This window comes from Haliotis rufescens, unplaced genomic scaffold (genome assembly GCF_023055435.1).
Source record: "Haliotis rufescens isolate VD_foot unplaced genomic scaffold, xgHalRufe1.0.p SCAF_39, whole genome shotgun sequence".
Lineage (NCBI taxonomy): Eukaryota > Metazoa > Mollusca > Gastropoda > Lepetellida > Haliotidae > Haliotis > Haliotis rufescens.
In genome coordinates, this window is record NW_025964101.1 from 2,482,884 (window position 1) to 2,496,108 (window position 13,225).

At 38.6% G+C, this 13,225-nt stretch overlaps 1 protein-coding gene across 2 annotated transcripts in view; it reads right to left on the reverse strand.

The window, feature by feature from the left end:
- Positions 1-12,686, reverse strand: part of LOC124147207 (exportin-7-like) — a 43,847-nt gene extending 31,161 nt beyond the window's left edge. The window contains exons 1-8 of one of the 2 annotated variants that reach the window (XM_046517842.2): positions 12,627-12,686; positions 10,471-10,617; positions 6,243-6,336; positions 5,724-5,794; positions 5,092-5,187; positions 2,167-2,235; positions 565-714; positions 11-137 (exon numbers count right to left, since the gene is read on the reverse strand). In XM_046517842.2, coding sequence (XP_046373798.1) covers positions 11-137; positions 565-714; positions 2,167-2,235; positions 5,092-5,187; positions 5,724-5,794; positions 6,243-6,336; positions 10,471-10,617; positions 12,627-12,641 — 769 coding nt within the window. In that variant the 5' untranslated portion in view covers positions 12,642-12,686. Of the gene's footprint in view, positions 1-10; positions 138-564; positions 715-2,157; positions 2,236-5,091; positions 5,188-5,723; positions 5,795-6,242; positions 6,337-10,470; positions 10,618-12,626 lie in introns of both variants that reach the window. The other variant, XM_046517841.2, reaches the window with a different exon arrangement.
- Positions 12,687-13,225: the final 539 nt, after the last annotated feature.

A 13,225-nucleotide genomic window follows, 5' to 3' on the forward strand; every position in this document is an offset into this window, starting at 1 on the left:
TTACAAGTACCTGTTCTCCAGCTGGTTGGAATCTGTACAGTACACAGGTCGTCCGATGACTCATCAGTTGATGTGCCGATGAAGTCAAAGGTCAAACAGTTGTGTGCTAGGCGCAGTGCATGAGATAGTAGGCCACGCTGAAACAAAATCAATACTGTCCCTTTACACTGTGACAGATTCACCTACCATCAAAAACTGCGTTAAACTGATCAATAATCATATTCGTAAATAAAACCCATGTAGTTAATTCCAGGGCCAAATAGATACCACATACCCCATGGTTATCGAGGATTGACCAGACAAACCAGTGACTGACATCATGAGCGTCAATCCACACCATCAGGCTAAGATGACATGTATCAAACAAGTCAGCGAACCTGACAACCCGATCCCATTAGTCGCCCCTCGTGAAAAGCATGAGTTGCTGAAGACCTATTCTATCTCAAGATCTTCAAGGGAGCCAATACACCAGTGTTCACTTACTCAAAACTAAACAACCATCTACAATCTACCAATGTCTGCCATTTAGTTCACTGGAATCCTCAAATCTTGTCATAATTTCACCTGGTTGTCATCGTTGAAGTCCAGATTTTTTAGATTTCCAGCTGCCGATCTGAGAAGTGAACATGCCAGCTGGAAGATCTCAAACAGCTGCGTGTCTCGGAATGAGGATGCGATCTTCCGGTGTTTTGTCAGAGATCTGCTTGCCTCAGACTGGAACCAAGAGAAGTCTCAGATACACAACAGAGAATCAAATTAAAATTAAAACACAGGGAGAGAGAATTTGTTTTTTATTCTTTCAGCAATATCCTAGCAGTATCCCAATGTGAGACACAAGAAAAGGGCTTCAAAGTACAGTCTGTGCCAAAACCATTTGAGTCTACAAGCCCAAACATGGCGGAAAGCATCACTTTCTGTAGATTTCAATGTTAGTTTTTAGACTAGTATTACTAGCTCAGCTTTCTAGACCAAACAAATATTTCTTATACTCCACAAGTGACCCTAGTAGCTGACTCCTTGTAGGGGATCAAACCTGGGCTTACAGAGCGGCGGGCAAACACTTTAACCACAAAGCTAACCAACAAGTGTTTGTTTATTTGCTTGTTTGTTGTTTATTGCAACACTCCAATATTCCAGCTATATCTCGGCAGCCTGAAAAAAAATTGAGTCTGGACCAGTCCATGGCTAAATGCCCTACATTGAGGGCTAGCAGAAAAATCAAAACTTGACATTAATACCACTCTTGACTATTGAATATTGAAACTCGGGGGACAGCAACCTTAGACATGTTATACACCACATGTTTACAATTTATTATATCAAATGTGAAGTCATTTGAAGAAACATTTGCATCAATGAAGAACAATCAACATTAAAATACCCCAACTGGACACATGTAAAAGCATATCAACACATACCAATCCACATTGCAATATTTAAAATACCCACAAGACACAAGAAAGAATTGTGAGAGCACAAAGCCATGTAACAGCATAGACCAAACCATATTGCAATATCTAAAATACCCACAAGACACACAAAAGAATTGTGAGGTGAGGTGAGGTGAAATGGGGTTTAACGTCGCATCCAAAATTATTGCACTTATGTAGCGACGTGCATGCACATGTATGTGTGTGTGTGTGTTGCTGACAGTACTAGTCCGGACTGATGCCGATTTATAGTGCTAGCACACTGAGATACCATGCAGCAGTTTAACATGAATACTCCACTCAGACACAGTATACTGACTCCGAGCTGACCAGTCCTTGTTTTAGCCTCTTACTGCCGAGAGCTGGACAGGGTAACAACAAGTACCATCTTTTAACGTCTTTTGGTATCGAAAGAATTGTGAGAGCACAAAGTCATGTAAAAGCATATCAACAGTTACCAATCCACATTGCAATATTTAAAATACCCACAAGACACACGAAAGAGTTGTGAGCGCACAAAGCCATGTAAAAGCATTACAACACATACCAATCCACATTGCAATAGTCTAAATACCCCAACTGGACACGAGAATGATTTGTGCGAGTCCAGAATGCTGTGTAAAGGCATGACGGTCACAGAACAAAGACAACAGCAATAGTGGAGATGTACAGGTCGTATGCAATACATGGCAGTCATGTAATGGACGAGGGTGTACATTTCCCTTACCTCACTGACCTGGTTCATTTCACACACAAGCTGAGACAGCAGCTGCACGCCAATCATCACATGCTGGGTGGACCCACTCTGCAAACAACACAACAGGAGTTGATTTCAATGCTGGCCTGTTGGCCCGTGGTCAGTTAAAACTAAGAAGGGCTTGCTGAAACGTAAAGAAGATGGCACATCTGGCTAGTAAAAGTTTCACTGTGTCTTTGTATGTTTAATTATTTTAATTGGACACTGCTCATGAATCAAGTTATTTTGATGAGGTCGGAGATGAGACCGTGTGAGGGGGGTGGGGGATGAGGAGTTTCAGAGCCCCGCTAAGTAGGTGGTTACACGACCTCAGGTTCTGGTGTTTGCGGGCTCCACCTTTCAGTTGTAGGCCAGTTAGTTGGGAGAAGGGTCTTAACTTTTAAAAGGCACAATCCCTGCTGGCTTCATACAAATCTTTTGTTAAATCACCCCTGCACAAGTTGGGACTGGCTTTTGTTTTACAGACAAACTTTGGGACTTTAATGAACTTATGCTTGAATGGTGACATTGTGTCTACAAAATGACACTTCAACATAACTAATGATTCAATGACAGGCAATGGTTGGGTTTTGCACAACAACAGGCACTGACTCATTCAACTTCTATGAGTGAGTGAGTTGGGTATAACGCCGCTTTTAACAGTATTCCAGTTATATCACAGTGTGTCAGCTTAATGTGGGAGGAAAGCCCGAAGTGATGCAGGTCTCAGACGTTTACCACTTCGGTGAAACCCACGAGCACGGGTATGGTGCTGACAAACGAAGAAACATAATTGGGGCGAACCGGGATATGAACCCACAATCATAGGTTTCTTTTCGGCACGCAACTCTGCACAGCGAATCGCAGCGCCTTAGACGACTGGGCCACCCGTGCCCCCTCAACTTCTATGTGATATACCATGTGATGCACGATCTCATTTCCTTACACACATCACAACTATACCCCATCAGCCTGATGATGGAGAAATAGGCTGGTTAAAAAGATTGATAATCGGAATTATCATGGATGGGAAGAAATATTAACAATTATTGTTATCATTGATAATTACTTACATAAACTACTGCGATGAAATAAAGTTTAGATTTACTGTTTGATTTTGTTATTGCAGTGTCTCCTCTGGCTTACATTTTCTTGGGGTCACCTGGGCCCCTTCATCATAGAAATTAGGGGTCACAAACAAAAATGGAGGGGTCCAACTTATAGCATTATAACATAAATTTAACAACAGAATGCAGTGGTTGTGGAAAATCAGAAATCTTTTGCTACTGCAAAATATCAACAGACAGGCAAAGTGAGAGAAAGGTTCACATCAGGGCACATCTTGCTCTCATGACCAAGAGGTTTACATTATTAAGGGACAAACAATTTCTTGAAATGGAAATTTGATATTAATGAATATTTTAACACAATGTTATCCATGTTAATGTCTACCTTCGTAAATGAAAGGCAGGACAGGGGTTATCAGCCATTGGTAAGGGGTCATTGGGACAGACATTTGTGAATGTTTTTATCTAGATCTACCAATGATTTGAAGTTTATGAGTAAGTGAATGAGTGAGTGAGTGAGTATGGTTTTACGCCGCTTTTAGCAATATTCCAGCAATATCACGGCGGGGGACACCAGAAATGGGCTTCACACATTGTACCCATGTCGGGAATCCAACTGAAGTTTATGGATTCAGTCAAGTTCAATGGCTGTTCTGATGCTTCTGTACTGAGTAGTGAGTTCATTTCGTAACTGTGACAATTACATCAATGAGTCCTGACATAATTGGCATATCAAACATTTATTCTTTATCATATAGGGTATTGCGGTATCAATAAATCTTGTAGTCCACACACCCTGTCGACTGTTTACTTATGCAAATCTAAGCAGGATGTATTTCATAGCATGGTCGAATACAGGAAATGATGTAAACCACACAGTCTTACTGCGGTAAGATTCACTTATGACTCGGTAAAGAAAATCAGCATCAGTCAATCCTAATTTATGTGTCATAAAAGTTGAACAAAGAACAACAAAATTTTGCGTATCACATATTTAATAAGGTTATATAAGCATGCCCCATTACGATCCATTATAAATTAACTACCGCAATAACATAGCGTACCATCCTCCACGGTCGCTCGATCTTGCGGGTCACTGTTACCACGTTCTGAAGTATACCCTTGACGTGCCTGGCTATTTTTAGTTTGACACGAGGTCATGATGTTTTCGACCAATCACCAAGCTTAAAGAATTACGAATGTATCCGAGCGGCTTAATACACGTCACCTGATTGGCTGAAGCAAACCTACAGACCATAGCGAACATTAATACATCCAAAACCGAAAATAGATATAGGTCAAGAAACCGGTTTGGTTATTTGTCATAAGAAGGGAGTTAATAATGAAACTGGTTTGATTTAGCAAACGGAAGTGTTAATCAGCATGTTTCGTTGTCTTGTTTGAAAATAAATACTTTACGTAAAGACGTACGGCTTTGATTTACAATAACAGTGGCCATTTGATATGAAATTAACAATGGTCAAGTCACTGCATCCACGAGACCCACACATGTTACGCAGGCACGTTCAAACTTATATTTGTGCGTCCAACACACAAAAACACACTCTTCAGCCAACACTGTTATTGTCAATAATGTCAATTGTTGAAGATGGAAAGCAACTGTTTTTGTCATATCTCAAATGTCCATCTACATAATTGGGACACAATGACATGCATCAACAAAGTCAGGGACATTGACCACCCGATCCTGTTAGTCGCCTCTTACACATGTTACAGCAAGCATAGTCGCCTTTTACAGCAAGCATGGGTTGAAGACCTATTCAAACCTGGATCTTCAAAGGTAACATATTATTTTGAATCCTTAAACAAGTTCCGATACTAATGAGAATGATATTACCTGTATGAACTTGCCAACATCAGTGACCACATCTCTGAACACATAGTCATCCTTGTTGATGTCAAACCACCCAAGTTTGGTGATTCTGGCAAATAACTGAAAAGATGAAATAAGCCTCAAATCCAGGATACGGCATAAACGGCAATTTATTTACACCTCTCAAAACCATAAATAATGAAATCCATTTTCTTGTCCTACATTTAAAATGACTTCGTGAAGTACTGATATAATCCTTCACATTTTTGGTTTGTTGTTCGTTCAACGGTGCACACAGCAATATTTCAGCTACATGACAGCGTTAAAGAAAGAATAAATCGAGCTTAGACCATACAATCAAATGGTTGACATTATGAGCATCGATCTACACAACTGGGATTTGACATGTAACAAATTATTTCAGTTCTATTATTATCACGATTAGTCCCACTGCTTACCATAGTCCACCTAAAAGACTCCAGAACAAACATAACAATCACCTCTAGGCCTGAAATGAAGACCTGAGGGTTCCCTTATAGAAGTCAGCGTAATCTTAACAATGAACAATATATCTCATATTTCTATGTTATTTCAAAATATTTCTGTAGATGTCATAAAATCTGGTCAGATCAAAATGAAAAATGTCAGTTTCTTACCTGAACAAGGGCCTGTGAGACATAATGAACGAGTTTCGGCCGTGTAGCAAGGTAGTTCAAAATGTAGTTTCCTGAAATTGAATTCAAATTTCACAAAACGTACCCGGATTTCACCTGTATTTGTAGTATAAGTCCCAATGAAATCCTGATGCCATGTCATTTGCTCTTAAATCTATCCACATTATATATATTATTATATATATATATATAATGTGAAACACTTTTATCCTAAATAGGGAATGTTTATAAAGATTACTTATATCTTGGTCCACTAGGGCACTTAATATGGTGAATACGGTATGCTTGAGAGGACCTTCCAGAAGTAAAGACCCCAAAATGTTCCCTTGAAAATGTTACCCTGAAAGATACAACAAAAAGCCGGTATTTAATTCCCATGTCAACATGGAAATAACTGTCGAGGAAATTTGCACTAATCCGTGAGGGTTACAGAGAATCCAGTAGCACCATGTACAGGATGTACCCATCTGTAGCTACACGCGAGGGAAGACGTGGACTCACGGATGTCAACCCTCTGTTCTAATGGCAGTGTGAGGTTGGGCCGGGTCACCAGTTTTGTCAGTGTTGTTGCGGCAAGCAGTTGTGCATAGGCAGACTGGAAAAAAGCAAAATAAAACATGTTAGCACAGGTCTGGTGCAGACTTACCTAGAAACATAAAAAGCGAATAGTCGACAAAGTCATCTATATCCCCCGCCCCACACGTTATGGTCCCAAACCAGGTAACTGACCCAACATTTCTCTTAGCCAAGGTCAAAATAGCTGCAATGGAAATTCTAAAATAAACATTTCTAAAACTCCTTATATCAAATGGCACCAGGGCCCACTTGCACAAAGACATCTTAGCACTAAGATTATCGTAAGCACATGTTAAAGTATGGGCGTTACGATCATCTTAGCGCTAAGATTGCTTTGTGCAAGTGGGCCCTGTTCAGTATGTGCTTTATATATAGACATACAATGTTTGGCAAGGAAATATTTAACAGTTTATTTGTTATACTCAATAAGTGAACCCACCCTATATTAAAATTTAAATCCAACTTGTTGCCATGGAAACGTAAAAAAATTAATATTTCTTAAATTCCCAAATAGCAAAAGGCACCAGTTAAGTATGTGTCTGGTAAACAAGCAAAGTTTTATTATAAAGTATTGAATGGGTTTTGAGTTATGCTCTGGAAAAGAACTCTATCCTATAGAACCTAAGTCCAACTTGTTGCCGTGGAAACATAACATATAAAATTTCTAAATAGCAAAATGCACCAGTTCAGCATGAGTCTGATAGACATGCAAAGTTTCATAGAGAAATATTTAACGGTTTCTGAGTTATGCTCGGAAACCATTTCAGGACGCACGCACGCACACACTGGCGGACCGACGGAACCCATTTCAAGATCCCCTGCCAACTTCATTGGGGTGGGGGTTAATTCAGAAATAATCATCGTTGTTTTTGTACAATAAAACACCGCAGGGAGAATAAACCATAAGGGGCCTTTCTCCCCGCAATCTTTTATTGTACGATAAACAACGGCCATGAGTCATTTATTTATGTATAGCGTCTGAAAGGTTGTTGACAAAATGTACAAGTTCTAAAAATAGTTTCCTTAATTCTAATAATGATGACTCCCGGAATAGAATCCAACCTCGGAATTGTCAGACAGGTCCATTTTATGAACAGGTGGGTTAAGTTTGGTATTTCCGGCATATTCTCATGTCGATTATATGTACCTTTTCTCCTAATACCGACTGTCATATCTCTTTTGGATGCAATCGTTCGGCCACCGTGTTTATCTGCTTACCCCAGCTAAATCTATGGGGAACAACTCACAAGACACTTCCCTCTCAAAAATAACAATGTCCAGTCTGTGACATCATCAATTTGCGAGCGCCTATTCGAATCTCCAGCTGCATAGCTTGTATATATTCCATTTTGCATATCTTGCTTTGATAAATAACAGACGAGTTCAAGTAAAAAACATTCTTTTTAATTTTGTTTTGTTCACATTCGATTCTAGTGACCACGAATAACGAATTCTATTCATGAAGGAAAACGGTCCTATTCAGCAAATACGAGAGTGAATCGTAACAGCCCTAATGCCTATCAATATCAATGATGGTGTAGCACAGCATAAATGATTACTATTGTTATTTACTCATGTATGTACTTCAACATGTCGGTATTGAAATCAGACCATTGATGATGTTCAATAAACCATGACACCCGTAATAATAAACCCTAATTCTATATACAGCATGCAACTTTATACACTGGTTCCAAGCCTGAGACAAGTCAACTTTTTGTTGGGCCTCCGTGTTCATTCTACATGTTCTAGACTATGGTATTTCCATGTCAATTTCAAGTTAAGGTACAAGAATAATCACGTGAGTGTAGCAGTTTTGACACACATAGTCACACATTCCATTTTGAAACAAACATTTGCTTGTTACCATAGTAACAAACAATCATCAATGTGCCCAACTTGCTGAACATCAAAAATCATCAACAACTTTTACAAACCATGTTCCAGCGCATTGTGACACCTTAACCTCCTCCCAGATTTGTCTGCTGGGAACAATTAATAGATGTTGGCAAAACCGTATTCGACGTATTAAGCGCCCAGGGCGCTCTCAAAATTAGAAATAGGGGGCTCTTATCAGAATGGTATTTTGGTGGGAAAAAAAACAGAGTTGAAAGATACATTTTGTGGTTTATGCTGACAGCCTGAAATGTTTATATACGACAGATATATTTTTCCAGAATTTAATTGCCCATAATTAAGGGTGCATATAACACACGAGTGCGTATTATACACGAATAAATAAGTCTTGTTTACATTGATCAATCGGAAGGGGTGCTAATTGGGATTGTTCACTAGGCAATATATTAACAAATATCGCCATGGGTGCTTATTACGTCTAATACGGTAATTGACAGGCTGTTGTTCTGCTTTAATTGCATAAACAGGGTTCTCTTATACCATGTACATATTGTAAATATGAGCACTTGAGCACTTCTAGTGATAAATGAAACAAAAATATGGGGTTGGCAAGGGTTACAAAACATGATTAGTTTTAGGTTTCAAAACAAATTACGGAAAAAAAACTCCAATTCAAAATATACAAGGAACAATATTTAACACATGTTCAAGGGAACCCCTGTCATTTCAGCTATAAGAATGAAATGACCTTTGCTACACGAGACACATTTACTGAACGCGGATAGTAAACTCGCTCAAACTTTGCACATAGCACCCGCAAAGCTGGTTTATGGCGTGTGTCAATAAATCACACATTTACATTGGTTATTAATCAGGTGCAAAGAGGGAAAATGTCTCCAAAAGTGTACTTGACAACTTGCAATGAAAACTTTGAAGCTGGCCAATCACAGGATGCAGTTGCCAGACACTTTGGTAATTCTAAAAGAGTGTTATCCCAACTGATCAAATGATATTGGCACACACTATGCACCAAGTTGAAAAACACGGGGCAAGGGCAATAACTCGGTAAAGAATTAATTGACGGGACCAATTTTCGAACTCAATCTTGACAAGTATATCTTGGATAATCATGCAAACTTTCATTCATGTAACTTCAGTAGTTTCTGAGAAAACTTGTCTACCTTTCACAGAGAATGCACCAGGAGAATGTGCGACACCAATTTTTCAACACCATCAATGTGCAAAAATTCATTCCTCTAATTTGAATAGTTTTTGAGAAGATTTGTCCCCGATGAGAAGCAGACAGATGGACGGAAAGATGGACGGACGAACTCCGTTCAAATATCCCCAGCCCCACTTCATGGGGGGGGGGGGGGATAATTACTGATTGGTTGGCTGGTTTGTTGTTTAACGCCGCACTCAGCAATATTCCAGCTATGACGGCGGTTTGTAAATAATCGAGACTGGAACAGACAAATCCAGTGATTGATATCATGAGCATGATAATTACTATGAAGATTGAATTCCATTTCTAAACAGATCATTTCTAAATAAATGTGGGGGTTCCTTTAAACATTGTTCCTAGTATACAACTATAAATGGAACATATAAACGCCAAGCCCATGGATGTACCAAATTTCACAATATTTTTTAACAAAAATGACAGAAATGCCCATAAATGTGTTTTCAAATATGGCTGCTGTGGTGGTCAAATTGAACGTTGAAAATCAGATTCAAACCTCTTGAATGAAGTCAGGTGTCATCATTGGAGGGAACAAACACATGAAGTGTCAGCTTCACTGGTTGAGTGGTTTCTGAGTAAACAATGTTTAAGACCGAGGACCCATGAGTTTTTGTATTTTCCAATATGGTCACTGGCAGCAATATTTGATATCTAAATTCTTATCAGAATGTCTTGGAGAAACTTGTTTCTTCACAAGGGAACCCTCTAACTCACCAAGTTCAAGGCCTATGACCCTTTAAGGTTTTGAGAAGATTCTTAAATATATTTGTTTTTCAATCAAAGATGGCTCCCTGGCAGCCATATTGAAAGTCAGATTTTGATGTCTTGAACAAACTTTAACTCCCATATGGTACCAAACATCCACACAAAATTTCAACTGAATCCATCAAGCCATTTCACTGAAGTACAAAAACGTAAAAGGTTTATGGACGACGTAAGTTAACATGGCCTTTCAGGCCTGGTGAGCTAAAAATAAAGTGTAACGTGACTGATTGGCCAGGTGACCGTAAACACAAGTATGTTTGTTGTTGGCCAAAACATGGTAAGTCTTACATTTCCTCTTTCCAGCAGCAGCTGACATTTGTTGAGACAGTCTGGGGAGTTGGCAAACGCTACCAGCGCCTTCTCTGCTTCAGACCGAATATTGCCATCAGCAGTCTCATACAGCTGCTTGCATAACTCTTCAAGCTGTATTAATTCCTGAAAACAATGTCCAATGTTATAGCAACAGATTAAAGTGAGAGATCAGTTAACTTTAGCACCCTTTCTTCAATAGTCACCGAAAACCACAGCAGGGGACACAAGAATGTTCTCACAGTGAGCAATGTGGCTCATGAAACCTGGGGCTTCAGTGTGACAAGACAATGTTTTAACTACCAGCATAATACTCTACTGTACTAAATGCCATGCTTCAATAAACTACCCCACCCCCCCACCCCACCCCCCACCCCCGAACAAATTCTAGACCAGCCTGTAAGTTATCTTTATATGTATGTGGAGAAGAGATGTTTCCAATGTGTATGAATTAATGACATAACGAAGTATCAGTCAAGTGTTACCACAGAGTGTTTATATTCTTATCACAATATGCTGCATGTGATTTCCAAACTTTACATGCTAATCCTGCACAAGACAAATCATGCATCTAGAGTCAGGGATCTATGACTTTACATGAATATTGAATCTTGAATATGAGTAAGTCTTCAAATATTAACCAATGTGTATTGTATTTTGTATGGTTTTAATTGTGTTAATAAGAAGTACCCCCTTGTCAATTATCTAAGCGATGTGATGCTTATTAAGGCAACTACAATTCTTCTCATAAGGATCTAATAATTTCATTCAACATCTCAAAGGCTTAAGAATACTGTTTAATATTGATAAAATAATCTTGGTTTTCACTTATTTTCTGTATTTACAACAACAAATTTATACCATGTGCCTATCTCACCATTGAAATTCAAAACCAATTTGACAGAGAGAAAACCAGCGTTCCAAATTAAGTTGTGTCCTTGGGTCCATCAGGTCTTCTCATATAGTATTTGAATCTTCATTTCTACAATTTTCAACACTGATTCACGGTTATAATAAGAAGGACCACATGACCATTTAGTTTACCAGCTGTTGCCTAAACTATGTTTATCTTTAATTTGTAACACTGAATAATATGGTAAACAATGGTGAAATAATGACACCAGTGCATTTTGAACTAGGGATATGTTGAAGATTTATTATGAAAATTATCTCTTGGTTGCATTGGTTGATAAAAATACTGATGATGCAATTGAGAAACTTCTACATGACAGGATAAAATCCTCTAAATAAGAACAGAAACATAGTATATCTCAATTAAACATAACAATTTGAAATGATCTTCACATTGATTTAAACTGAAACTTCAATATATATCAAGTTTGTCTCATGCCTTAAATAGATTTGACAATTGTTTATAGGTAGCCTGTTGGTAGCCTAAATGAAATTGACACAACAGTCTTGTTAAAATATCATCCCACATAGTTCAAACAACCTTCAAACTACCCCTTTCCATAAAAATGCAACATATGTATAGATGTGAATTAGATGTTACTCTCAGTATTTCTTGGAATGTTTCCATTAGCAAAGTGTGTTCTTAACAAGCAAAATTTGAAGTAGTATCGATGTTTAAGGATATTAACTTGATGCACAGTGCAAATGTAACTTAAGAATATTTCATAAGATTCTCTGATAGCAGTACGGGTTTCAAAAGAGTTAATCTTGGTGGCAAGTTGCTGGTTTCCTTAAGACACATGGGGTGTAAAAAGAAGCTAAAAACAAGCATGGGTGACATCAGCAATTTTCCCTTTAACTTCCACAAATCTTTTGCGATTTCTGAAGTTTATTCATTCAAAAACTCTTCACAAAATGCACATCCACAACGTGTCTCACATGTATGTAATAAACAATCACAGAAATTCAACTGTCAATAGCAACACGGCCATGCTTATGCCCTATTTGTTAATGCAGAATGTGTAAAATGATGTCACATGCCCGCTAATTTCAACAGAGCCCAACTGTCACGGGTAGCTATCGCGATAATTTCAAATGCAAACACTTTGGCAGTTTACTCCGTATTTGAAACACATCAGCGTTTTGTTTGTGGGCCAATTCTGACAGTCAACTCTTGACCGATGAGGAGTAAAACATGCTTTAAAACACGACGATCCCCTCACCTGGTCTTCCGCCATTTTTGTTTTCCCCACATTTTCAAGTAAGCCGCAAGAGGGCGTTGTTTATTTATTGCGACACCTTGCGGAAATGTGTGTCGAAAGCAGGGAAGATAACTACGTTTGCCTCACCTTCCCGTTTTCCAAATTCCTGTCATATTTACAAAATTTCACGTGAATGTGATGTTCTTTTATTTTTAGACGAATGAAACGCGTGTTATGCATGTCCACAATCATTGCTAGTAAGCTATACACTTCATAATCATCTAACTTATCCGCTTTTTGTCGAAAAACAATTAACAGAGCACAGTAAACATATAGATCCAGTAAAACGCCCAAAAGCTAAAAATAACCAGAAGTGCCAATCCGAGAAATAAGACCATTCTGTAAACCTAATAATACCCAAACGCGTATCATTGGCGTGTATTGCCTCGAAACAAATTAAATTAGACTCATCTTCTCTTCCACACTTTCAACAGTACCTCGGAATCAACACAAAGGCCCAAAAAATATTATTTCTCTTGTCTCCAAAGGAACCACGTGCATGCTGTAGTTTTGTATATTCACTCTCAGGCCGTGAGAACACATTACAATCAAAGACACAT